Consider the following 22,408-nt stretch of genomic DNA (forward strand, 5'->3'; position numbering starts at 1 on the left):
CACGCGGGCCGCGCCTGCCGCACCATGCTCCGCCCGCCCGCTGCCTCGCACAGCCAGCGTGGGCGTGCTGCATCAGCACCACAATCCTCAGTACCCGACTCGCTGCATTTATGGCGCTTCACTCCATCACTCAACTACGGCGTGACGGGCGGCGCTGAGGAACGGCGAGGCCGCAGAGGCCGCACAAACGCGCTGCCGCATGCCGCGCCGCGCCAGCCCATGCGACACCAATCGCCGCGCCGCATCAACCCGCCCTCACACAGCATGCCGCAGCAGCATGAGCGCCAACCCGAGATGTGCTCTTGCAGCATGAGAGGCGCGCTCTGCTGGCCTGCGAGATGCTGAGATGCGCCCACTGGCAGCCGGCGGCGACTTGCGACGGCCCGGCGGAGCGAGATGCCGCCGCTGCGCACGGGCTGCCGCACGCTGATGTCACGGCGCCGCGCCTCGGCGTCCGGCCCCGCATGCGCTGCGGGCGCGACTCCGGCGCACCTGAGCAGAGCTCCGAGCTTGTGCGCTGATGCGAGCAGCACCCTCGACGTGAGCCTCACAGCGCAGCCCGCCACGGCCCACATGGTGCAGTCTATGGTGTATGCATTGCAGGCAGCAGCTCCAGCGTTTATCCTTGCGGGGCGGCGCAGTACTGGCTTGCGCCTCGGATGCGCTCGCCGTAGCGGCTGCGAGACGGCATCAGCAGGTGGCCACATCCACACCGCAGTACCACTCACAAGAGCAGGAACGGCGCCGGCAGGCCCACGACGGCCAGCGCCAGCGCCAGCACGCTGCAGCCCCAGCCGAGGCCGAGGCCGCCGAACATCGACGGCGCAAACAGCGGGAAGCCAAAGCCGGCGAGCGAGCGCAGGAACGCCACCGCCGAGATGGCGCTGGCGGCGTAGATCGAGTACGAGTCGACGATGTAGTTCTGCATCGGGCTGCGGCGGATCAGCAAGAGTGAAGACGAGTCGACTGCGGCGGCGGCTCACTTGAAGACGCAGAGCATGCCCGCAGCTGGTAGGCAGCGTCAGCAGGCGGACTGACCAGCGCACCCGGCGCAGCTCACAGAACAGCACGCCGCCGAGGTTCGGCACGATCCAGTGCACGCGGTACTGTGCCGACCAGCCGTAGAGCAGCAGGCCGGCGGGGCCCATCCAGCCGGTGAACATCATCAGCGGCAGCTTGTACTCTGCGGCATGGGGTGAGCACAGGTGCGGGCGCTGTGGCCGCGCAGACGCTCACCGGGCTTGCCCTCGCCGCCGTTGCGCTTCTTGAGGCGGTGGTATATCCGGTCGACGGCGCGTCCGCCAATCTGGCCGCCGAGCGTGAAGCCGATGGCGAGCGACACTGCCGCCGGTGTGAGCCAGTGCTATCCCCTTCGGCCCGCTCCACTCACGACTCACGGTAGTTGAGCGAAGCGATGCCGACCGACTCGCCGTACACGTCGACAAACGTCGAGCTCCACGTCGTGAGCAGCAGGTACATCGTGCCGTAGACGATGCAGAAGAACGACGCGAGCAGCTGGATGACGGGCTGCGTGCCGATGAGGATGAAGGGGCGCACGAGGTTGCGCGCCATGCGCCGCCGCCAGCCCTCGTCCTCGCGCATGAAGATCGTGTGCAGCTTGGCGTTGCCCGTCTCCTTGCGCAGGCGCTTCGTCTTGTCCGCCAGGATGCGCGGCGCGTACGTCTCGGGCAGGATGAAGATGCCGACGAGCGCCGTGGCGCCGGAGAGCGCGAGCGTGATCCAGAAGCTGATGCGCCACGAGTTGAGGCCCTGCACGACCCAGCCGCCGATGATCGGGCCGATCGAGGGGCCTGGAAGGAGTCAGTGGGTGTGGACACGTGCGGACACGCACGACTGCTCACCAGTCAAGGGCGCGAGCGAGTACACCGACATGGCCGTGCCGCGCTCGTCGGGGCTCATCAGGTCGCCGACGACGCCGCCGCCAATGACGAGTGGCGCGCTGCCGCCGAGACCGGCAAGAAAGCGGAACGCGATCAGGCTCGCCGACGACGGCGCGACGGCGCAGGCGATCGTAAACACGATGAAGAAGAGGTTCGAGAGCTGCAGCACGGCCTTGCGCCCCCACATCTCCGACAGCGGCGCGAGAAAGAGCGGGCCGATGGCGTAGGCGAGCACAAAGACGGAGAGCGTCATGCTCTGCGTGACGCTGGAGCGGATGTCGAGCTCCTCTGCGATGAGCGGCAGCGCAGGCGCAATCATGCTCGAGCTCAGCGGCGAGAGGAACGTGTACGACGACACGATGCCGATGACGGCCCAGCGGCGGTGCAGCGACCAGTTGCGCGGGTTGTGCGGGTCGTCGGGCCCGTCCCACGAGACGAGGTCCGGGTCGTGCGACTCGTCGCTCGAGGCGTCGTCTGGCGGCGCGCCCTTCTCGACGTCGGCGGCGCGCGTCGATGCGGCCGAGGCGCTGTCGCCGGCCTCGTGTGCAGCCTCGACGTGCGCCTCGTGCGCGGCCTTCTCGCCGGTGCCGCCGGCCTTGACCTCCTCCAGCTCGCGCGCCCGCGCCGCGCCCTTCTCGGCGTCCTCGGCCTCGTACTCGCGCAGCTCCTCGCGCAGCGTCTCGTGCTGCGCGTGCTCGTCGTGCGTCTCGGCGACGGGCGGCGGCACGGGGCGTGCTTCGCTGCGCGGCGCGCGGCGGCTGCTGGTGCGGCTGTGCGTGCGCTCGAGCTGGCCGTGCAGCCAGGCGTGGTCCTGGCGGTGCGAACGGCTCACGGCGCCAAACTCGCCGTCGGCGTGCGAGACGTCGGCGTCGTGCAGGTCCTTGTGCGAGTGCGTGCGCGCCAGCGCCACGGCGCCGCCGCCGCGGCTGCCGCGCCGCGCCATGCCTGCGCCGGCGAAGTGCGGTGCGACGTGCGGCGCCGGGGTGCGTGAGGGGCCGGGATCCATAGTGAGGTGGTGGTGGGATGTGCGGGGCGGTGGCGGCCATGGCCGGCGTGGTGTTGCGCACCGGCTTCTATCGCGCGCAGCGAGCCGGCGGCATCCTGTGCTGCATCTTGCGGCGTGGAGAGGGCAGCTTTGCGCCTCGCTGCCGTGGTGCGCGGAGGGTGCCGCGGCGCCGTGCTGACCGCGCTCCGCATGAGATGCTGCTTGTGCTTGTGCCGTGCCGAGGCGGCTCCGCGGCGCCGCTTTCGCCGAAGGCAAGCGGCCGCGCTTCGGCCGCGGCACGCGACGATGCGGCCGCCGTGCGCCGAAGCGTGGGACCAGCTCGGAGGGCCGGCCGACGCAGCTCGCCGCCATTCAGTGCTCTTGCTGTGAGCTGGCAATGTGGCAGCAGCAGTTGCGACGGTCCTGAGGCCACATGCGAGGCAGCTGGTGAGCGACTCAGCTACATGCTGTGAGCTGTGCCGGCATGACCGGCGAGCGCTGTCTTGGGAAGGCTGCTGCTGGGAGGCGACTCGCTGTACCAGGCACGCTCATACTGGCTCTCCTGTGCCCCTCCACTCGCCTCAGCTGTGCAATCGTGCATTGCTCCATCATGCTGCGCCGCCCACAAGGCCAATCTTCAGCACGGCCTTCACCGCGCCCGCCTCGCCGCTTGAGCGGTAGATCAGATACAGCACTGTGCGCCGCAGCCGTCAGCCAGCGGCGCGCCGCTCGTCCTCGTCACCACTCACGGCCCTTGAGACAGCCCGCGTACGCTCGCATCTCCTCGCCCACCACACTGCCGCCCACGCAGCTGACAACGTGCTGCAGCCGCGGCTTGGCCCATGCACCCAAGAGTGCGTCGCGCTCTCTGCAGACCCAGGTCAGCGCGCTCCTACAGCCAAGGCAGTGACGCTCACATCAGGGACGCGTCGGGCGCGAATGCTGCGGGCGAGTCAGCTGCAGAAGACACAGCGCAGTCTGCATGTCACTTACGCTCGCCATACACCTCCACGATGTCCTCCGCCGTGGCCACCAGCAGTTTCAAGAGTCTGACACACAGTCAGCTCTACGCCACGCGGCGCTCCCCTGTGCTCACCTGTCTCCGCGCGTTGCCAGCGTCTTCCTCCGCGCAGCCTCGGCGCCGAAGCGCAGACATGCGAGCGCTGCCGCCTGCCAGCGCGGCGCAAAGGGCTGGTCGAAGAATGCCTCGAGCGCCGCCAGGCCGCCGGCGCCGCTGCTGGCGCCAGCGCTCGCAATTCCGGGCGAGGAGCGCGGCGACGCGTCGTAGAACGTGTGCGAATGCGAGCTCGAGGAGGCGCCGGTGGTGGACTGAGCGTGCCCAGGCGACGGCGCGAAGCCCGAGCGCGCCCCAGGCATGTTGATGAAGTCATCGACGCCCGACGAGAAGAAGGGCGTCGGTCTCTCGTGCGGGGCTGTTGCGCCCAGCTGCACAAACGCAGCACGCTCATGTGCGGAGACAGGCGCACCCGGTACCTTTGGACGCGGCGCCGCGAGCGTAGGTGCGCCCCAAATGGACGCGTGAGGCGCTGCCAGATGCGCCAGCGGACGCTGTGGGTCGTCCAGGGGACCGCCAGAGTGCGTCGCTCCGCCGCGCTGCGATGGCGACGGCGACGAGTGAGAAGAGTAAGGGCCCACCGACGCGTGCGCCGGTGGGCCTCGTGTCTTTGTGTTGGATAAGTCGGAGACGCTGGAGAAGGACATCTCGAGGACGGTGGTGAGGGATGAAGGGCAAGGGTGAACGTTGCCGCGCCGGCTAAGGACCTCGATGCTGCGCGGCAGGAAGCTGGCAGCGCATGGGGCTGATGCTGCTGTTGACGGCTGCGCAGACAGCCGGTAGACCTCGCTGCGGCACCGAAGCCGCTATGTGCAATCTATCGAGCTGCGCTCAATTTAGCGGGCCTTGTGCCTCATCATCGAACGCGCTTTCGCGTCGCGCCAGGGGCAGTGCCGTCCGCAGTAGAAGCCTCTCGCAGGAAGCACCGGCGAGACCGGAGCACAAGCTTGGCACGACTCACAGACGTTGCGCAGCCACCGACGCATCTCGACCACCGCAATACCGCCGCACGTCCACTGCGCATTCATCCGGCGGCAAAGCAATGGCATTCCTGTGCGTCTGCCGCGCACCGCGCTCATGGCTGCAGCGGGCGCATCTCGATCTCCTCCTTTGTGCGCCCCGCATCGTCGTCGTCGTCCTCCAGCTTAAACACCTCTTCTGTCCGCCTTGACGCCGAGGGCGCTGCTGCGCCCGATGCCTCCTCCTCGTCGTCGAGCTGCAGCGGCTCGAAGCCGTCGTGCATTTCGCGCTGCACGGCGCGGCGCTCGGCGACGAGCACGACGGCGGCGGCGTGCACGGCGGCGAGGGCAAAGTAGGTGGGGCAGGGAAAGGCGCGCGTGTAGAAGATCGTGGCGACGAGGTGCAGCACGTGCAGCGTGAGGACGTGGTCGAGCATCTGCGTCGGCCGCCGGATGAGGAAGAGCAGCAGGTGCACGCTGCGGACGCCGTCAGCCGCCGCCGCACCGCACCACCACACATCATGCACTCACTCGACGACGCCGGCAACACTCCACGCCAGCCAAGCGGCCCACTTGCGCCGCGCATCGGCGCCGCGCACCGCCCACTCGTCGCCGGGTGCGTCGCCGCCGAGCAGCGTCTGCGCCGCAGCCACACCCTGCTCAGGCCCTGGCCGCGCCACGAGCTGCACCGGCACGTGCTGCAGCGGCCCCGTGCCTGCCACGCCGGCCAGCGGCACGGGTGCGAGCCAGACGTCGGCCCACGTCGGCGACGCGACGAACTGGCGCGCCGCGACGAGCTCGCGCCAGTCGAGCAGGCGCGACACGCTCAGCGCGCCGCCGGTGAAGCCGAGCGGCGCCGGCGCGGAGATCATCAGGTGCGCCAGCGGGAGCAGCAGCAGCAGGACAAAGTAGTGCAGCGTCTGCAGCACGGCGATCTGCGCGATGCGGGTCAGTGCCAGGCCGAAGATGGAGCAGGCGGCCGGCGACGCACCTGGGCGACGAGGCGCCAGGCGTCGAAGCCCGACACGGGCGCGCTGAGCAGCGCCCGCAGCGAGGCAAACGGCGCGCGCATCTGGAGTCGAGGCGGCGCTGTGCTGTGCTGCGGGACGCGAGAAGGAGAGGTGGAGATGGCAGACGGAAGCAAGCAGCGCAAGCGGCGCCAAGAGCGACACGCCGCGGGCGCCGACGCGAGATGCACACTTCGGCCGTGTCGCGCTGCCACATCTCGCTCCCACGCTCCGGCCGCAAGCCGTGCCGCGCTGCTCGTCGCACTCGGCGTGTGGCGGCGGTCCGGACCGAGGCCGGGCGCCGAGCAGCCTGCCAGCTGCGGGAGCCTCGAACGCAGCGAGGTGAGATCGCAGCAGGCGAACAGCTCCCCCTTCGCTCGCGTCGCGCACGCCGTCTGCGCTTCTCGTCCGTCCGCTGCTTGGCCGCATCGGTGCCGGGCTTGGACGCGACGCGTGTCTGTCGCCATCAAAGCTCCGTCTCACGCTCCATCACCGGCCGCTGCTGGATGTCCAGCACCCTGGCTTGACTCCGACTGATCGCAGCTATAGCGCGAGCGCTGTGCGTACTGGAGGCTGTGACAGGTGCAGCAGCGGCGCGAGCTGGCGCAGCTGCGAGGGCGCTGCGGCGGGAACAAGAGCCTCGCGCGCGGAGATGTCGTGCGCGGCATCGGTGCCGCCGCCGGCGCTGCGCCGAGCGCACGCCGTGGCAGCATGCTGGACGCGATGCAGGCACGCCGCCTGTGTCTGCCGCGACCGATGGCGGCGGGCAGGCGGGCAGCGCGGCCAGGGCGCAGCAGCAGTGCGCCGTGCGCACGCGCCGCTCCTGAGAGGCGTGGCGCATGGCGTGAGAGCTGCTGCTGCTGCTGTGCCTGGCCCCTGCGGCTGCCCCTCGCTCCACCACCATCCGGCTGTCCTTCTCTCCTTCGCCTGCACTGGCTGCTTTGCTCTGCTCTCGCTCAGCTGCTGCGTCTCTCCGCCTCGCATCTCGCCTCGCATCACTCTGCGCCTGGCGCCGCGTGCTGCCGCCGCGCTCCCTTGCGCCCATCTCTCCGGCTGCCGCGCGATGCTGTGGAGCTGCGGGCCGTAGCCTCCTAGCACCGCCTCTGCTGCCTCTGCCGCCGCCTGCGTTTCCGCACCTGCCGCACGACTGCCACCTGCGGCAACATGTCCTCGCCTCGCCTCTCACCCGCCAGCGCCGCCGCGCCTGCGCCCGGCGGCAGCGCCTCGGCGCCCTCCACCACCTACGCCCGCGCACTCCTCGAGGCGCTGCTGCTCCGCACGCCGTCGCGCCGGCCCAGCGCGGCCGCCATCGCAACTGCGGCCACTGCGGCTGCCGCTGCGGCGCCGTACCGCCCGCAGAAGCCCAGCTCGCTTGCCAGCAGCAGCTCCGTGCGCGACGGCGACGCCGGCAGCAGTGATGTCGAGTCGCCTGCACTCGGCGCCGTGGATGCGCGCGCCGACGGCAGCAGCAGCGACGGCATCTCGACGTCGCCGCCAGCCGCACCTCTCCCACCAGCACAGCGCATCGCGCAGCTCGTGGCCGCGCTCGACGACGATGCGCTCGACGACGAGGAGCGCATCGAGCGCGTGCGTGAGCTGCTCGGTGAAGCACTCGCCGACGCCGAGGGCGCACGTCCGGTAAGTGGCCTGCTGCATTGCGCACCGCACATCGCTCACGCGCGGCTTGCCGCAGCCCGCGTCGCGCCTTGACGGCCTCGTGCTCGAGCTGCTGCACCGGCACCGCGAGGACGTGTCGCCGACGGGTGCCACCTTTGCGCCGGCTCTCTCGCCGCCGCAGACTCAGGGCGCGCTTGGGTCGCCGCACCGGCGCCCAGCGAGCGTGCGCTCCTCATCAAGCTCGGCGGCGCCGTTGCATCCGCACGTCGCGCGGCCGTGGGGCGCTGCGCCGCGCACGCCCACCGGCGCCGTCCCTGGCAGCGCCAATGGCAGTCCGCTGCCCAGTCCCGCGCTGACCGGCGGCTGGGACGCGGCACTCGGTAGCGACGCGCTCAGCCCACGCACTGGCGGGCTCGGCAGCAATGGCGACGGTGCCTGGCCGACGCTGCCAGCCAGTCCGGCACCCGCCGCGCTCGCCGCACCACATCCGTACGGCGCCATCGGCAGCGGCAGCCCGCGCGCCAGCAACGCGCGTACGGCGCCATGGGCACGTGCGGCCTGGGCCGGTGCGCGGCAGGCCGAGTCGCCATGGAACAGCAACGGCGCCGCCAACGGCACCAGCAGCAGTGCGCTCTCGACGAGCCCGAGCTTCGGCAATGGCGGCAGTGCCAACGGCGGCAATGCCTTTGCGTCCTCCGGCCTCGCCGCTGCGCTGGCCGCCAGCAGCGGCGCCTCATCACGCCCTGCCTCGCCCAGTCCGCTTGGCAGCCCGCGCCTCAACGTCTCTGCGATCGAGTTCCGGCCGCGCGGTGCGCCCTCATCCGCGTCTGCGGGCGCGCGCGAGAGCTGGCTCAGCGCCTCGTCCTCGGCTGGCGGCAACAACGGCACGACTGCGCCGCTCAGCATGCGCCGCCTCAGCTCTAATCTTGGCGGCGCCGGCAGCGTCGGCAGTGGTCTTGCGCGCAGTGCCAGCGGCCTCGGCACCGACGACTCGTCTGGCTCGGCTTCATCGCCGTCCGACGACTCTGAGCCCGACCAGGACGAGTTCTCGCCGTTTGGTGCGCCAGCGTCTGCACGACGACGCGCTGGAGGGCACTCGGCTCTGCGCGGCGGCGGCGACTGGCCTGGCTCTGCCACGTCGGCCAGCTCGGCGAGCGGCAGCATGTCGGCGCGCGACTCGAGTCCTCTGGCGCAGGCCATGGCGAGCCACGCGGCTGAAGAGGAGCTGGGCATGACGCCGTTCGACGTGCTCTACTCCATCGTCAACGCTTCGTCGTCGTCTGCCGCACCTGCCTCACTCGGCTCCGAGTCGTCGTCGACTGGCTCGAACACACAGCCGGCGTGGACGGCGGAGCAGATCGAGGACGCGCTGGCCGCCAACGGCTGGGACGTCGACGCGACGTTGAGCGCCATCTTTGAGTCCGGCGGCGCGCCGCCAGGGCCTCGCGGCCCACCGTCCGGGCCGCGCTCCGGCAGCAGTAGTGTGGCATCGCCGGTGCTCAGCCATGCCTCGCCAGCGGGCGCCGGCGCGCCGCGTTTTCCTCGCGGCGCAGGTGCCAGCGGCGTCAGCGTCATGCCGCGCGAGGCTTTTGCGAGCCACCGCCTCGCCGCTGCCTCTTCGCCACGATTCGCTGCCGCAGCGCCGCGAAGCCCACACATGGCTGCGGCTGGCGCAGCGAGCGGCAGTGTTGGTGCCGTCCCAGCGCTTGCGTCTCCGTCGCCGGCAGACCAGTTGTCGCACGCAGGCAGCGGCAGTGGGCCCGGCCGCGTGTGCCGGTACTTCCTCGCAGGCGAGTGTCGCCGCGCCGACTGCCGCTTCTCGCACGACCTCGGCCGCGCCCTCTGTCGCTTCTGGCTGCGCGGACAGGTGAGTCGCCGCCGCACGTATCTGCGCTAGAGCTCGTTCGCTGACACGCATCTGCAGTGCCTCAACTCACCCTGCAGCTTTCTGCACGACTCGGACGTCGTGCAGGCACTGGCCTCCGGCATTGCAGGCGGCGGTCCCGGCGCGAGCAGCGGCATGCCGGTCGGTGCCGGGCCCGACACACCGCCGCTGCCACCGAGCGAGGACTTTCCGGAGCTGCAGCCCCTCCCGCCAGCAGGCCCCAAGGGGCGCAATGGCAAGGTGATCCCAGGCGCGCCGACAGGGCCTGCTGCGCCATCGGCGGGCGCAGACTCGAGCCGCACGCGCTGGGCCACAGCGCTGGCACGCGGCGGCAAGGGCTCGCCGCACTCGCCCATGGCCCTCGTCGCTTCTGGCGAGGCCGCCGTCACGCTCGGCGGCTCGCGCAGCTCCGCCGCCCGTGCCCCACCCAGCGGCCCGCGAGGCGCTGCAACCGCGGCGAGTGCGCCAGCTCGCAGCACTCGCATCGTCTTGCGCGCTCCGGCGCTGCTGCCTACCCTCGCAACGGGCCGCGCGGCCGCTGCAGCGTACAGCGCCACGCGAGGCACAGCTGCGGCGCTGAGCGAGCAGCGCAACAAGTGTCGTGAGTATGTGTTGTACTCGAGGTCGCTGCACCGTGCTGATATCCCTTGCAGTCGCTCGTGCCGCCGAGGCGTGGAAAGCCGGCGACGGCGCGGCAGCGCGGCAATGGTCTGCGGAGGGCCAAGCACTCAACGCACGCGTGGCCGAGGAGCAGCGCCTCGCTGTTGGCGTGCTTCTGTCAGATCGGCATGCGGCGCTGCGCGAGCGTCTCATCGCCGAGACTGCCGGAGCCGCGCAGCCCTCAGACGAAGGCGGCGCACGCGCGCTGCGAGGCCAGGCGGCCGGCGCCGGGCTGGGCCTCTGCCTCGGCGTCGCGCCGCGCGGCGTGGCGCCGCAGCAGACGACGGAGGAGCGCACCGAGTTCCTGCTCGACCTGCACGCGCTGCACGCCGCCGAGGCGACGGCGGCCGTCGAGCGCTTCCTGCTCGGCCTCGAGGCGGAGCGGCGGCGCGGCATTGCGTACCTGGCCGTCGGCAGCGGGCGGCACACGAGCACCGACACGGACCGCCGGCGCGTCGGGCTGAGCCAGGCGGTGCGGGCGTGGCTCGCCGGCTGGTCATATGTGAGTCGTGCTGGGCCGTGGATTGAGGCGCACAGCTGACCCACTGCGCGCAGCCATACGTCGAGCACGACGGCGTGCTGGCCGTCGACCCGCTGACGCACGCATAGTCGCTGGTATAGCGAGGGAGAAAGGGCAATGAGATCATAAATCGAAGCACCCTGGTTGCACTGCGGCCACGTGGCGGTCGCAGAGTCGATCCTCGAGTGCAGTCTGACGCTGAGAGAGTTGGCTGGAGGAGCGGAGGGCCGTGGAGGCGCAATAGACTTGTCTGGTGCTTGTCGAGCAGCCAGACCTGCGTAGCTGTCACCCTCGACCAGCTGCCGCCGTACAGCGTCGCAGCATCGCACGGCCGACAGCACCGCCTTGCTCTGGGTGCTTGCCGGCCGCGGCCTGACACGACAGGACCCTTGGCGGCGCGACGATGAGCCGGCACGCGTGGGAACGCGCCTTCCCCACGCGGGCGGTGCGCCGAGCCCCGCCGCTTCGCCGCTCCGGCTCGGAGGAGCGCTAATTTTGTGCGGCCCGCAGGTCGCCCGACGTCTGCCAGCGCACATGCCGCCTGCTCCTCCACCACCACACCCGCTGCCACTCGTCGCCATGTCTGCCCCCAAGTACGCCGGCGCGCGCTCCATCCTGCTCATCAACGGGCCCAACCTCAACCTGCTCGGCACGCGCGGTGCGTGCGGCGCTGCCGCTGCACCCTCCACCTGCTGCTGCACGCCTCGCTGACACGCCGGCGCAGAGCCGGAGAAGTACGGCAGCGATACGCTCGAGACCATCGAGGGCCGCGCACGCGCGCAGTGCGAGAGCATGGGCATCAAGTTCGACGCCTTCCAGTCGAACCACGAGGGCGCGCTGCTCGACCGCATCCACGCCGCGCGCCTCGATGGCACCGAGGCCGGTGCGTGGGCGGCCACATGCGGCTGTGCCGGCGGCCATGCTGACCCGCCTGCGCAGTCATCATCAACGCCGGCGCATACACACACACGTCCGTCGCCCTGCGCGACGCGCTGCTCAGCATCGAGTGCCCCTTCATCGAGCTGCACGTGCGTCGCTGAGCAGCGCTTGCAAGCGGACGCGCGCTCACAGCTCTGCCGCAGATCTCCAACACACACGCGCGCGAGGAGTTCCGGCACAAGAGCTACCTGTGCGACAAGGCCAGCGCCGTCATCCTCGGCTTTGGCACGTAGTGCGTCTGCGCGCCTGCGGCTCTGCACGCACAGCGCTGACTGACGCGCCCCGCACAGCGGCTACACGGCGGCCATCGACCACTGCGCGCGCAACCTGCGCAAGGGCGGGCTGGAGAAGATGGGCGCAAAGCCGACGTAAGGCGAACACGGAGGGGCACAAAGGCGCTGGCGCATGAGGTCCAGCATCGAGAGGGATGCGCACGGGCAAGTCTGTCACAGTCTGCGACTCAGGATGGGCACGACGGACAGCGATGGAGATGCATGCAATGACTACGGAGCTCCATCTAGGCAGCGTGGAGCCTAGCAGGGTTGGTGTAGCAGGACAAGCGACGCATCGGCCGTGCAAGCTGGGGCCAGCTGCACTCAGGGCGCGACTGCAGCGCTGTCGGTCGCAGGGGTCGGTACCTCGTCGCGCAGCTGGAGCACCGCAACGCCCTCGACGTGGTATGTCATCGGGAAGAGCTGTGTGTAAGGAGAGCTGTCAGAGCCTGCGCTGCCAGGCACCCGTCTTTCGCGACAACTCACGTCGGCACCGCACGCGCTCACAACCTCGTACCGCGGCTCGCCGCGCAAGATCTGGCCAATGTCGCGCGCCTGCGTGTGCACGTTGCACGAGACGTACACGACGAGGCGCGGGCGCAGGCGCAGCAGCTGCGTCAGAAAGACGTCGTCGCAGCCGCGCCGCGGCGGGTCGATGATGAGCGTCGTGCGCTCGGCGGGGAACTTGATTTTCTGCGGCGGGCGCGAATCAGCCGCTGTCTCCTCTCGCATCTGGCAGGGCACGCACTGCGAAGATGGCCTCGGCCGAGCCAGCGAGAAACTCGCAGTTCGTGATCGAGTTGAGCGTGGCGTTGCGCGTGGCGCAGGCGATGCTCTCGGCGCTGAGCTCGACGCCTGCGACGCGCGAGAAGAGGTGCGCGAGCGAGAGGGCAAAGAAGCCGCTGCCGCAGTACGTGTCGACGAGAAACCGGCTCTCCTGCGACTCTGAGGAGAATGCCGGCAGCGCTCGCAATGCGGCCTCGACGTAGCTCAGTAGCGAGGGCAGAATGGAGCGGTTGTTCTGGAAGAATGCGCCTGAGCCCGGACGTCAGCTCATGTGTTTCTAGCACGCGCAGACGGCTCTCACCTGCGGGCGACTCGAACATGATCTTGCCGACGCGCTCCCGCACCACTGCTTTATGATCCGTGATGACCTCCGAGAGCTCCTCGCGCGGAGCAGCTGGCGCAGGGGCCTCGTCCAGCACCACCTCTGTCGCTGCTGCGCCATCGGCTGCCGGGTTCTTGACAAAGGAGTCGCGCAGCAGCAATGTGGCTCCGTTCTTGTACGACGCAATCCGGCTGGGAGAGGCCTGGTGAGCTTCGGTGGCACGAGAGAGGGACTTGCATTCTGCACTCACTCGCGCACACCCTGCCGGATGCGTGGCAGCGCCTCGTTGATCGTCGGCGTCGCGATGATGCATTCCTGGACGCATGCTGTTAGATGGCGAGCAGTCGGCGGCAGGTGCTGCACACACCTCAATGTCGAGGATGCCGTTGCCCTTGACCTGGTCGAAGCCGATCGGCAGCGCACGCGCAATCTGCTCGACCTCGCCGGCCGACGGCATGCCGCCCTTTGGCGCGCGCCCGCCCTTGCCGCGCCGCAGCTCGCGCGGCAGGTCAAAGTGCGGCGTGAGCTTGGTGCGGTAGCGCAGCTGCTGCGGCGACGGCAGCGTCGCGCCGATGCGCGGCAGCAGCTCGGCGGGAAGACCTGCGCCCAAACGGTGTAAGAGAGGCACGGGTGCATGGCTCGAGCGAGACGCACCGGAATAGTTGGCGAAGGCGCGCTCGACGACGAGCTGCTTGTGCGCCAGTTGCTCGTCATATGAGAGCATCTGCAGAAGCGTCAGCACCGCACGCGGCACGCAAGCACCGCACGCTGCCGCACCTGGTACTGGCAGCCGCCGCACTGGCCAAAGTAAGGACACGGCGCAGGCAGGCGCTTCTCCGACGGCTCGAGCACCTCCAGCAGGTCCGCCTTGGACCACATGCCTGCATCATACGCGGCTCATCAGCGAGGAGTTCGGCCTGGCTCGCGCCGGCACTCACGCTCGTTGCTCCACCAGCGCACGCGCACCAGCTCGCCGGGCAGCACGTGCGGCACGACGATGGCCCAGTCGCCGCTCGGCGCCTTTGCCAGGCCGTCGCCTGCAGCACACGCCGGTCAGCGCGGCTTCGTCATTCCGCCCTAGCTTCACGCACCTCCGCTGCCGAGTGTCTCGATGCGCACGTCGCACACCTCGCCCGAGGCACGCAGCTCCCAGTCGCGGCCCTCGGCCTCGAGGCGCGCCACGACGTCGGCGCCCAGCAGGCGGCGCACGTCGTGCTCGACGGGCGGCACGCCGAACTTGGCCATCTGTGCGGCACGGCCGCGCTTGCGCGCCGCCAGCGCCTTGGTCGGCTCAGTGCGCGGCGCCGCCGCAGCGGACGGAGCAGCAGAAGTCGCAGCAGCCGAGCCAGAAGGAGCATCAGCCTCGTCGCGGCGCGCACGCTTGTGCACCGGCGAGCTGGAGCCGGAGCGGGCCTGGGCAGCGCCGGCAGCAGAGGTGGAGGCGGCCGCGGCCGCAGACGGCACAGGCGAGGCGCTCATGGCGACAGCGCGGCGGCAGAGGGAAGGCAGACTGCGTGCGGCAAGACGCGGGAGCAGGAGCATGCACTGGCGCCTCGAGAGGAGAGGCTGTCGCACAGCGTTGGAGGGAGATACGGGTGAGAAGCACGCCCGACAGCGCTGCCGGTCCACTTCTTCTCGCGCGCCGCGGCGCCATCGAGCCACGCCGCCCACATTTCGTGCTTAGTCAGCCGCACGCTGCCCTGCCCACTGCTTCTGGCCCTGCCTCTCTCCCGCCGGCTGGCATGCGAGGTGCAAGTGCGTGACATTTCTATGCTGTGGCCATGCGATGCCCTGTTCACCTTGCTTGCTGCGTGATCCCTTGTTGCGAGGTCTCAGTCGGCACCGGCCGCAGCTGTGCCACGAGCGCCTCGAGGCAGCGCCACTCGTCCGTGCACTCTTGGCGCCTCGGCTCTATTGACAGACTGCTCGTCACAGCTAATCTGACCACCTGACGCACGTCTGCGAGCTGCTGTGCTGACAGCGGACGTCGCGCATAGATGTCGATGCCGACGGGCGTGACGCTCGTGGCCTCGAAGTACGTCTGCGCGGCGTCAGCGGGGGTCGACGGCCGTCAGGAGGCACACGCACAAGCAGCCAGTCCGGCTCATCGGTGCACCCTTGCGGCACGAGTTCGCCAGTCGTGGCGTCGCGCTGCGGTATCCGGCCCCAGCCCAGCACCTGCCAGCGGGCGCTCAGCGGCCGCATCCACCCGCGCCCGCGCCATGCGAACGCCAGGTCTGCGAGAGTTGGACATGAGTTGTTGCTACGAAGCCGAGTCATCTTTTCTGCATCACTCACTTCCACCGGGCTGGCCGCCACGCTTTGTGTCCCACATGTTCTGGCCGCGCAGCGTTGCTGGCGTGAATGACCAGTGGCCCTGCCGCCGTGGCTTAGAGGTGATCTCGTCGAGGAAGAGCGGGGATGGCGCGCAGATCACGGCAGTGAGCAGCACCGCAGGCAGTAGCGCCACGAGTGCGATGTCCAGAGATCGGAGCAGTGCGAGTGCGAGCAGCCAAGCCGGCACGGCCGCACGAGTGCGCCGGAAGCCCAGCATGGCCGGTGCAACGCAGAGTGGGCCGTGCGGCGTTGAGAGCAGCATCGCCAATGAAGCCAGGACCGCGACGAGGCGTACGGCTGCGCTATCTGCAGGCGGTATCGGCCATGCATAGTACGCCATCACGCTGCGCCTTGCATCCCACAGCGGCAGCGTCGAGGCGCAGATGTGCCACGAGCCGAGCAGCGCCTCGAGCGGCAGCGGTGCGTCTGTGCCGGCGGCCAGTGTCTGCGACGGGCGTGGCTTGAGATAGTGCGTGCTGGACGTCTCGCCGATGCGCGACGCCGAGCCGGGCAGCCGTGGAGCACGGATCATCGCGCGCTCGGCCACGGCTGACGCCTCGCGTGAAGGAGCGCTGGCCGTGGCGTGGCGTGGCGCGGGCTGCGCTGTGCGCTCGACGCTGCAGCGCGACCGCCTGCGGCCGCCTCGGGTGCCTGTGCTGCGCGATGCAGCGAGTGTGTTGCGTGTGCGGTTGCGCACTCTTGGCGGGTGATGGCGGTGAGGAGGTTGCGACGTCGCGCGGCGTCGGCTGTCCGTGCCAAGCGCACTGTGCGCCTTAACGCCGGGACGCGGACCCGAGCTTGCCTCCCGCGGAAGTTGCGCCGAGGCTGCTGAGTCAGCACCCCGAAGCGGGTCCTCCACTCCCGCCTGTGCCTTCTTGCACGCGCTTCCGCACTCGCTCCGTCCCGCCTCCATCATCGCCGAGCCTGCGTCGCGGCGTCCTGTCCACTCGGCCGCACCTCGCTCCTACCACAGCACGCAGCCATGGCGCCCTTTCCCTCGCGCTCGCCGTCGCCCGACACACTCGGCGCGCTGCCGGACCTGGACGAGCTCGCGCCGGCCAAGCCGCAGGGTGGCAGTGCGTGGCCCTGGCCGCCGGCGCTGGCCAACGGCGACGCGGCGCACGGCGTCAATGGCAGCAGCGGTAGCAATGGCCATTCGCCTGCCACAGCACTGCCGCCCTTCCGCGCCGGCTGCCCGCCGCTCATTGCCGGCGGCGGCGTGTTTGGCGCCGGCAAGTACGCCGCCGACAGCTGGATCTTCGGGCGCGAGCCGTTCGACGGTGAGTGGCGGCGTGGCGGCGCAGCGTGCGCAGAGGGCAGAGCGGCTTGTTGCGTGTGAAGCCGAAGAGCGGTACTGCACGGGCATGCGCCAGGTCATGACGGCGAACGGCGTGCCGCACACACACACGCCAGCGCCAGCGGCGGCCGCATGCACCATCTAGCTGATTCGGTGAGCTGCGGCTGACACGCTCGCGCAGTGATCCGCCTCGCCTTTGCCTACGGCATCCGCTGCCTCGACACTTCGGCCTACTACTACCCGTCCGAGGTGATCCTGGGGCGTATCCTGCGCGTGCTGGCGCCCGAGTTCCCGCGCGCCAGCTACTACCTCAGCTCCAAGTGCGGGCGTTTCGGGCCCGAGCCCGCCGACTTCGACTACCGCCCGCAGCGCATCCGCGAGTGCGTCGCCACGAGCCTGCGCCGCCTCGGCACCGACTACCTCGACGTGGTGCTGCTGCACGACGTCGAGTTCGTCGTCGATCCCGTGGGCGCCTCGAATGACGCCGGCTTTGGAGCGCGCGATGCGCTCTCCTCGGACGCGGTGCGCGCCAGCCTCGGCCTGGCGCCGTCGGACTGGGGCGTGTCGCACGGCAAGGGCGACGACGCGTGCATTGCGGCACTCGCCGAGCTTTTCGCGCTCAAGGATGCGGGCGTGGTGCGCAACGTCGGCATCTCGGGCTACCCGCTGCCCGTGCTGCTGCGCATCTCGCGCCTCGCCTTTGCGCGCCTCGGGCGCCCGCTCGACGCGCTGCTCTCCTACTCCAACCACGTGCTGCACTGCGACCTGCTGCCGGCGTACGTGCCGCTCTTCGCTGCGCCGCCGCCGGCCGAGCTGGCGCTCAAGGGCGAGTGGACGGCGCCGTTTGTCATGAACGGCGGGCCCTTCTCCATGGGCCTGCTCACGTCGGCCAGGCCGGCGTGGCACCCGGCGTCTCCGGCACTGCAGAGTGCGTGCAACGAGGCGAGCACGGCACTCGAGGCGCGCGGCAAGGCGATGGCCGCCACGGCGCTGCGCTACGGCATCAAGACGCCGCCGGCCGGCGAGCGCATGCCGACGATGGTCGGCATGGCGAGCGTGCAGCACGTCCACGCCGCCGTGCAGGCGTGGCGCTCGCTGCAGGAGCGCCACGACGAGCTGGAGCGGGACGAGCAGGCGGTGCTGCAAGTCATGCGCGAGCGCCAAGTGATGGACCTGTGCTGGAGCAGTCCGTAGATGGGCCTCTGCCCGCCTTCTCCTCCGTGTTGCTATTCGCACCTGTATTTCCCGCACCGGCGACACCTTCGCAAATCTAGACCTCTGGGCGCACCGTACTCATAATCCCGCATCGTGTCTCATCGGCAGGCTCTCAGACAAGCAGGTGGTGACATTGTGCATTGCGTCTGATCATGCATCGCGCATCTCCTCGTCCTTCTCCTGCGGCTGCGCCTCGCTGGCCTGCTCTGCCACAGGCACGGCCTCGCTGCCTGTCCCCTCGGCGCCACTCGGCGCTTCTTGAGATGCCGCCTGCTCCGCCGGCTTCTCGCTCTTCGCCTCCTCAGCCGCAGCGGCAGCGCTCATCGTCTCGTCCTCCTGCGACGCGGCCTTCTCCGCCTTCTCTGCGTCCTCTGGCGCGCGCGCAGGCGACGAGCTGCGCGGCACGTCCGGCACCACAACGTGGATCGGCGAGGGCGCCGCCGAGGCACCGGCCTGCGCCTCGTCCTTTAGTGCTGCGTGCCGTGGGTTCATCGCTGCCGGCTGACTGGACGGCGACGAGGCCGTCGGCGTGGTGGCGGTCGGCGCAGCGGCGGCGGGCGTAGGCGGCGGCTTGGGCTTCGGGTTGCGCTCCTCCTCAATCGCCAGCATGAGCCGCGTCACATCGTCGGTGGCGATGGCCGGCGTCAGCAGGTTGAGGTGCTCCTTGGCGGCCAGGCGCAGCGCGCGCCAGCTGAGGCTCTGCCGCTTCGCCTCGATGGCCGCCAGCTGTGCATCGTCGCGCTCCTTTGCCGCGCGCTCGACGTCGGCGCGCAGCTCGTCGGCGGTGCGTGCGACCGTCGTTGGTGTGGGTATTGTGGGCTGCTCGAGTGCCTTGCGCCGCTTGTTCGCCTGGTCCTCCTGCAGGCGAATTTGCTTGGCGTAGTGCTGCAGGTCTGGCACGCGCGGCGGCATCTCCAGGTCATCGAGCCCGTCTTCCAACACCTCGATCTCGTTGCCCTCGTCGTCCTCCCGCTTGCGCGTGCGCGGTACTGGCGGCGCAAGGCCTTCTTCCCACAATGAGGAGAGCGCAGCAGTGCCGAGCGCGTGCGGGAAGCGCTTGGGTGCGCGCAGTGCGCGGACGCTTGCCTGAGCGGTAGAGAGGATGTGCGCGGCGGAGAGAGAGGGCCGGTCGATCGGCGGGCAGTTCTCCGTCTTCCATGTGATCTGCAGGCACGGAAGTCAGCACCGCAGAGGCGGCATGAGAAGAAGCTACTCACCCAGCGTGCCTCTCGCCGCAGCGTCAGCAGCACCGAGTCGGAGAACACCTTGCCCTCGGGCGGGATGGTCTTGAGCTCCTTGACAATCTCCCGCCACGTCGTGCGGATCCACAAGTCCTGCGCAGGCGCTGTCAGCGACACATCCTCGCAGTCCCATGCCGCCCGGCTCACGTCTGCCTCCGAGAGCGTAAAGTTGGCGACAATCAGCGCCTTGTTCTTCCACGTGGCCCACTTCTCGCGCGGCGCCTTGGCGAGCGAGAGCAGGTACTGGAAGAGGATGAGCCACTGCACGAGCACGTGCCGCCGGAAGAGCGGATCGCGGAGCTGTGCTGGGTGTCAGCACACGGGCAGAGTCGGCTCTGCAGGGAGACGTACCTCGTACTCGAGCAAATTCCGGCCAGTCAAGTACTTTGGGAAGAAGTCCTCGTCCTGCCGCTCGCCAGCTGCCTCGGTGTCCTCCATCTGCTCCTGCAGCTTCAGCTGCCCGCCGGCCGTCGGCCGCCGCTCCTCGCCAGCCTTGTCCTTCTCACGCTCCTTTGCTGCCGCCGCAGCTGCAAGACGCGCGGCAGCACTGTCTGATGCTGCTGCGCCGGCGAGCAGGCGCTCCTGCTTGGCAGCGGCGACGAAGACATCGAGCGTCATGCGCGTGGCGATGCGCAGGCTCTTCATGGCGCCTGGGGTGCCGTCCGGCGCCGGATCAGCGCCGTCCGGTGTCGACACGACAGACTCGGCAAAGAGCAGCGCCGGGTTGGCAAAGAAGCTCTGCAGCGACCAGAAGGTGGCATAGAAGGCAGGCGCCGCGCAGACGGCACTGAGACCGGCGGGCGTGTTGAGCGCCGGCAGCGCGCTGGCTGACGCCTCGGGCGTGGCGCCGGCCGACGGCGACGCCATGGCCGCATCCTCGCCCTCTGGTGATCGCTCCTGCTCGGCCGGCGCCGGCAGCGGCTGCAGCGTCGTGCGGTTCTCGACGTTGAAGTCGCCGCGCAGGTTGACGCCGCTGCGCTCGCCGAGCGGAAAGACGGCGCTGAGCAGGCTCAGTACCTGGCCCGCCAGCACCGTGTCGGGGCGCGTGGGCTTGGAGAGGCGGCGCAGCAGCTCGTTGCACGTGCGCAGCAGCGTCAGGCCCTTGCCGCGCGCCGGCGAGAGGGCGACGGTGAGCAGGTGCAGGCGCGAGCGCAGGTAGGCAAAGAGCACGGCGCACGACGGCAGCGGCAGCGCGTCGAAGAGCTCCTCGAGCAGCAGCAGCGGCTGCGCGGCGTCGAGCAGCGCCGCCTCGTCGAAGGCGACGACGACGTCGAGGCGGTCGAAGAGGGCGCGTGCGGCGCCGTCGTCGAGGTACACGCCGGGTGCGGCACCCGTGGCGGCGGCGTGCACGGGCAGTGCATCGAGCACGGCGTCGCGCAGCGCCAGGTGCGTGGCGTCGCGCACCACGTCGCCCACGTCGCCGTCGCGCGGGCCGAGCTGGGCGGCGAGGTCGCGCACACGCGGCGCCAGCAGCGCCTGCGCCTCGTCGGGCGCGGTGAGCGACGCAGATGCGGCGGGCAGCGCGGCGAGCGCGTCGAGCAGCGGCGGCAGCGCGGCGTGCAGCAGGGCGCGCGTCGAGGCCGCGGCGCTGCCTGCGACGGAGGAGGAGGAGGAGGCCATCGCGGCCGGCGCGGAGGAGGAGGTGCAGAGGCAAGGTGGTGGAGAGGGCTCGGCGAGAAGGTCGCGGCGGCGTCTCGCGCGAGAGGCGCGCTGAATCCAACAGGCGCGAATACAAGGGCGCGTGCGGCCACTACAAGCAGCTGCTGCTATTCCGGGCGCGCACGTGCCGCTGGCAGCGGGCCCGTTCGCAGCGCTGCGCCTCCACCAGAGCAGGCGAAGGGCCTCGCCTCGCTTTCGGGGCCGGCGGCAGCGAGATGAAGCGCAGCGGCGGGTGCTCCCACTCTTGCCTTCCCACCACCATACATGCCCGGCACCGTCGCGCGCTCCTTCGACCCCGCCCTCACCGCCGCCCCCGCACACAGCTCCGGCGTCCTCGCCGCGCCGCACGCCGCCCGCGCCCTCGCCGCCTCGCTCGCCGCGCTCCCCGCCCACCCGTCCGCCGGCGTCGCCCCGACGGGCGCCTCGCACGCCGTCGCCCACGCCGCCGCCGCTGCCGCGCTCGCACCCAACGCCGCCGCACAGATGACGAGCCGCCAGGCCACGCACGCCGCCGCCGCCGACCTCACCGCCGCAGGCCGCCGCTCGGCCGCCGCGGCACAGCAGGCGCGCGCCGAGCAGGTCATGCAGACACACGCCGCCGCCGACGTCGACGCCGAGCACGACAAGGCGCTCAAGCAGTTCGTCGAGACGCCCGGCCACTTCTCGCTCGTGCGGTGCGTGTGGCAGAGTAGCTTGAGGGAGAGGCAGCGGAGAGGCGAGAGTGTGACAGCACACATGCATCGAGATGGAGGGGATGCCCTACTGCGACGCTGGCCCTCTCTAGACCACACGCTGGCCCCTCTAGACCACACGCTGGCCCTCTCTAGACCACACGCTGACCCCCTCCGCAGCAACTTCCACCTTGCCGACGCCTTCACGCTCATGAACGGCTTCTGCGGCGCGCAGTCGCTCTTTGCCTCGGCGCGCTACCTGCTCACGTCGGACCCCAAGCACGCCTGGACGGCGCTCTGGTTCCCCGTTTTCGGCGCCATCTTCGACCTGCTCGACGGCAAGGTGGCGCGCTGGCGCAAGAGCAGCAGCATGCTTGGCCAGGAGCTCGACAGTCTGGCCGACTCGGTGAGTGGTGCGAAGGACGCGCATTGCCTCGCGGCTCACATCTGTGCAGGTCTCGTTTGGCTGCGCACCCGCGTTTGCCGCCTTTGCCCTCGGCCTGCGCACGCCGCTCGACACGGTCATCCTGACGGGCTTCGTGTGCTGCGGCATTGCGCGCCTCGCGCGCTTCAACGTCACGACGGCGTCGATCCCGCACGACGCGTCGGGCAAGGCGCGCTACTTTGAGGGCCTGCCCATCCCCAGCTCGCTCATCCTCGTCGGCGGCATGGCCGTGTGCCTGCTGGCGGGGCGCGTCGACGCCGGCGGCCTGCCGATTGCGCTGGCCAAGGAGCGCATCTCGGGCCTGACATTCACCGGCGCGCTGCGCGACCACATCCCCGGCGCGCAGGGCGGCAAGGGCGTGCCGCTGGGCGTCATCGGCCTCGACCTTGCGCCGCACGTGTTCAGCGCGCTGCGCCGCATCGGCCTGGCGCACGCCACGGCACAGGCGGCCGCCGCGTACGCGACGCTGCAGCTGCACACGCTGAGCCTCGTGTGGCTCGTCTGGAGCGGCCTGCTGGTGAGCAAGACGATCCGCATCCCCAAGCCCTGAGTGTGCTGGGTCTGTCCGCATCTGCGCTCGCTCTCTCTCTCTCTCCTCTATGCTCCTCCTCCATC

General features: G+C 70.3%; 11 protein-coding genes across 11 annotated transcripts; 5 read left to right on the forward strand and 6 right to left on the reverse strand.

Moving 5' to 3' along the window:
* Nucleotides 1–458: 458 nt before the first annotated feature.
* Nucleotides 459–2,907, reverse strand: FA09DRAFT_343801 (MFS general substrate transporter; the record flags this gene model as incomplete). The annotated part of the gene is made up of 8 exons (XM_025744618.1): nt 459–677; nt 729–932; nt 984–1,008; nt 1,061–1,183; nt 1,237–1,341; nt 1,398–1,811; nt 1,863–2,496; nt 2,617–2,907. 8 exons carry the CDS (start codon nt 2,905–2,907, stop codon nt 620–622), a joined length of 1,854 nt encoding a protein of 617 aa, XP_025596824.1. The 3' UTR covers nt 459–619.
* Nucleotides 2,908–3,304: 397 nt separating this feature from the next.
* Nucleotides 3,305–3,931, forward strand: FA09DRAFT_76306 (hypothetical protein). Its single transcript, XM_025745821.1, has 3 exons — nt 3,305–3,654; nt 3,715–3,834; nt 3,923–3,931. Exons 1-2 carry the CDS (start codon nt 3,371–3,373, stop codon nt 3,794–3,796), a joined length of 366 nt encoding a protein of 121 aa, XP_025596825.1. The 5' UTR covers nt 3,305–3,370; the 3' UTR covers nt 3,797–3,834; nt 3,923–3,931.
* Nucleotides 3,715–4,918, reverse strand: FA09DRAFT_331057 (hypothetical protein). The gene is made up of 2 exons (XM_025742852.1): nt 3,926–4,918; nt 3,715–3,834 (listed from the first exon to the last, which is right to left on the reverse strand). The coding sequence occupies exon 1, from the start codon at nt 4,606–4,608 to the stop codon at nt 3,979–3,981; it is 630 nt and encodes a 209-aa protein (XP_025596826.1). The 5' UTR covers nt 4,609–4,918; the 3' UTR covers nt 3,715–3,834; nt 3,926–3,978.
* On the reverse strand, nt 4,823–6,068 carry FA09DRAFT_76302 (hypothetical protein). Its single transcript, XM_025745820.1, has 4 exons — nt 5,912–6,068; nt 5,782–5,855; nt 5,452–5,508; nt 4,823–5,397 (listed from the first exon to the last, which is right to left on the reverse strand). The coding sequence occupies exons 1-4, from the start codon at nt 5,990–5,992 to the stop codon at nt 5,037–5,039; spliced, it is 573 nt and encodes a 190-aa protein (XP_025596827.1). The 5' UTR covers nt 5,993–6,068; the 3' UTR covers nt 4,823–5,036.
* Nucleotides 6,069–6,814: 746 nt separating this feature from the next.
* FA09DRAFT_361717 (hypothetical protein) lies at nt 6,815–10,745 on the forward strand. The gene is made up of 5 exons (XM_025745391.1): nt 6,815–7,565; nt 7,621–9,411; nt 9,469–10,030; nt 10,083–10,591; nt 10,645–10,745. Exons 1-5 carry the CDS (start codon nt 7,092–7,094, stop codon nt 10,696–10,698), a joined length of 3,390 nt encoding a protein of 1,129 aa, XP_025596828.1. The 5' UTR covers nt 6,815–7,091; the 3' UTR covers nt 10,699–10,745.
* Nucleotides 10,746–11,170: 425 nt separating this feature from the next.
* Nucleotides 11,171–12,204, forward strand: FA09DRAFT_331059 (catabolic 3-dehydroquinase). The gene is made up of 5 exons (XM_025742853.1): nt 11,171–11,267; nt 11,334–11,492; nt 11,549–11,637; nt 11,692–11,780; nt 11,839–12,204. The coding sequence occupies exons 1-5, from the start codon at nt 11,189–11,191 to the stop codon at nt 11,918–11,920; spliced, it is 498 nt and encodes a 165-aa protein (XP_025596829.1). The 5' UTR covers nt 11,171–11,188; the 3' UTR covers nt 11,921–12,204.
* FA09DRAFT_299599 (S-adenosyl-L-methionine-dependent methyltransferase) lies at nt 12,145–14,407 on the reverse strand (the record flags this gene model as incomplete). Its single annotated transcript, XM_025740293.1, has 10 exons — nt 12,145–12,243; nt 12,307–12,513; nt 12,569–12,855; nt 12,908–13,119; nt 13,179–13,243; nt 13,296–13,528; nt 13,583–13,652; nt 13,706–13,809; nt 13,867–13,965; nt 14,020–14,407. The coding sequence occupies 10 exons, from the start codon at nt 14,405–14,407 to the stop codon at nt 12,145–12,147; spliced, it is 1,764 nt and encodes a 587-aa protein (XP_025596830.1).
* A 265-nt stretch (nt 14,408–14,672) lies between these two features.
* FA09DRAFT_320582 (hypothetical protein) lies at nt 14,673–15,994 on the reverse strand. Its single transcript, XM_025740984.1, has 3 exons — nt 15,227–15,994; nt 15,017–15,165; nt 14,673–14,969 (listed from the first exon to the last, which is right to left on the reverse strand). The coding sequence occupies exons 1-3, from the start codon at nt 15,795–15,797 to the stop codon at nt 14,724–14,726; spliced, it is 966 nt and encodes a 321-aa protein (XP_025596831.1). The 5' UTR covers nt 15,798–15,994; the 3' UTR covers nt 14,673–14,723.
* A 175-nt stretch (nt 15,995–16,169) lies between these two features.
* FA09DRAFT_331061 (Aldo/keto reductase) lies at nt 16,170–17,850 on the forward strand. The gene is made up of 2 exons (XM_025742854.1): nt 16,170–16,545; nt 16,744–17,850. Exons 1-2 carry the CDS (start codon nt 16,248–16,250, stop codon nt 17,754–17,756), a joined length of 1,311 nt encoding a protein of 436 aa, XP_025596832.1. The 5' UTR covers nt 16,170–16,247; the 3' UTR covers nt 17,757–17,850.
* A 49-nt stretch (nt 17,851–17,899) lies between these two features.
* On the reverse strand, nt 17,900–20,638 carry FA09DRAFT_361721 (hypothetical protein; the record flags this gene model as incomplete). The annotated part of the gene is made up of 4 exons (XM_025745392.1): nt 17,900–18,941; nt 18,995–19,111; nt 19,166–19,318; nt 19,370–20,638. The coding sequence occupies 4 exons, from the start codon at nt 20,636–20,638 to the stop codon at nt 17,928–17,930; spliced, it is 2,553 nt and encodes an 850-aa protein (XP_025596833.1). The 3' UTR covers nt 17,900–17,927.
* A 621-nt stretch (nt 20,639–21,259) lies between these two features.
* Nucleotides 21,260–22,343, forward strand: FA09DRAFT_299721 (CDP-diacylglycerol--serine O-phosphatidyltransferase; the record flags this gene model as incomplete). Its single annotated transcript, XM_025740303.1, has 3 exons — nt 21,260–21,351; nt 21,529–21,754; nt 21,804–22,343. The coding sequence occupies 3 exons, from the start codon at nt 21,260–21,262 to the stop codon at nt 22,341–22,343; spliced, it is 858 nt and encodes a 285-aa protein (XP_025596834.1).
* Between the last annotated feature and the right edge of the window lie 65 nt (nt 22,344–22,408).

Source organism: Tilletiopsis washingtonensis (genome assembly GCF_003144115.1).
Source record: "Tilletiopsis washingtonensis strain MCA 4186 unplaced genomic scaffold FA09scaffold_16, whole genome shotgun sequence".
Classification (NCBI taxonomy): Eukaryota; Fungi; Basidiomycota; class Exobasidiomycetes; order Entylomatales; genus Tilletiopsis; species Tilletiopsis washingtonensis.

Excerpts from the sequence above, each read along its gene's own strand:
- FA09DRAFT_361717 (XM_025745391.1), top strand. The coding sequence starts at position 7,092 with ATGTCCTCGCCTCGCCTCTCACCCGCCAGCGCCGCCGCGCCTGCGCCC. Across the intron at positions 10,031-10,082 it reads CGAGCAGCGCAACAAGTGTC|TCGCTCGTGCCGCCGAGGCG; the intron begins GTGAGTATGTGT and ends TATCCCTTGCAG. Across the intron at positions 10,592-10,644 it reads GGCTCGCCGGCTGGTCATAT|CCATACGTCGAGCACGACGG; the intron begins GTGAGTCGTGCT and ends CACTGCGCGCAG.
- FA09DRAFT_331061 (XM_025742854.1), top strand. The coding sequence starts at position 16,248 with ATGGCGCCCTTTCCCTCGCGCTCGCCGTCGCCCGACACACTCGGCGCG. Across the intron at positions 16,546-16,743 it reads CGGGCGCGAGCCGTTCGACG|TGATCCGCCTCGCCTTTGCC; the intron begins GTGAGTGGCGGC and ends ACGCTCGCGCAG.
- FA09DRAFT_76306 (XM_025745821.1), top strand. The coding sequence starts at position 3,371 with ATGACCGGCGAGCGCTGTCTTGGGAAGGCTGCTGCTGGGAGGCGACTC. Across the intron at positions 3,655-3,714 it reads CGGCCCTTGAGACAGCCCGC|CCGCGGCTTGGCCCATGCAC; the intron begins GTACGCTCGCAT and ends AACGTGCTGCAG.
- FA09DRAFT_76302 (XM_025745820.1), bottom strand. The coding sequence starts at position 5,992 with ATGCGCGCGCCGTTTGCCTCGCTGCGGGCGCTGCTCAGCGCGCCCGTG. Across the intron at positions 5,509-5,781 it reads GCGCACCTGATGATCTCCGC|CGATGCGCGGCGCAAGTGGG; the intron begins GCCGGCGCCGCT and ends GGTGCGCGGCGC. Across the intron at positions 5,398-5,451 it reads AGTGTTGCCGGCGTCGTCGA|CGTGCACCTGCTGCTCTTCC; the intron begins GTGAGTGCATGA and ends CGGCGTCCGCAG.
- FA09DRAFT_331059 (XM_025742853.1), top strand. The coding sequence starts at position 11,189 with ATGTCTGCCCCCAAGTACGCCGGCGCGCGCTCCATCCTGCTCATCAAC. Across the intron at positions 11,493-11,548 it reads CCTCGATGGCACCGAGGCCG|TCATCATCAACGCCGGCGCA; the intron begins GTGCGTGGGCGG and ends CCGCCTGCGCAG. Across the intron at positions 11,781-11,838 it reads ATCCTCGGCTTTGGCACGTA|CGGCTACACGGCGGCCATCG; the intron begins GTGCGTCTGCGC and ends CGCCCCGCACAG.
- FA09DRAFT_320582 (XM_025740984.1), bottom strand. The coding sequence starts at position 15,797 with ATGATCCGTGCTCCACGGCTGCCCGGCTCGGCGTCGCGCATCGGCGAG. Across the intron at positions 15,166-15,226 it reads TGGCGGCCAGCCCGGTGGAA|ACCTGGCGTTCGCATGGCGC; the intron begins GTGAGTGATGCA and ends CAACTCTCGCAG. Across the intron at positions 14,970-15,016 it reads ATGAGCCGGACTGGCTGCTT|ACGTACTTCGAGGCCACGAG; the intron begins GTGCGTGTGCCT and ends GACGCCGCGCAG.
- FA09DRAFT_331057 (XM_025742852.1), bottom strand. The coding sequence starts at position 4,608 with ATGTCCTTCTCCAGCGTCTCCGACTTATCCAACACAAAGACACGAGGC.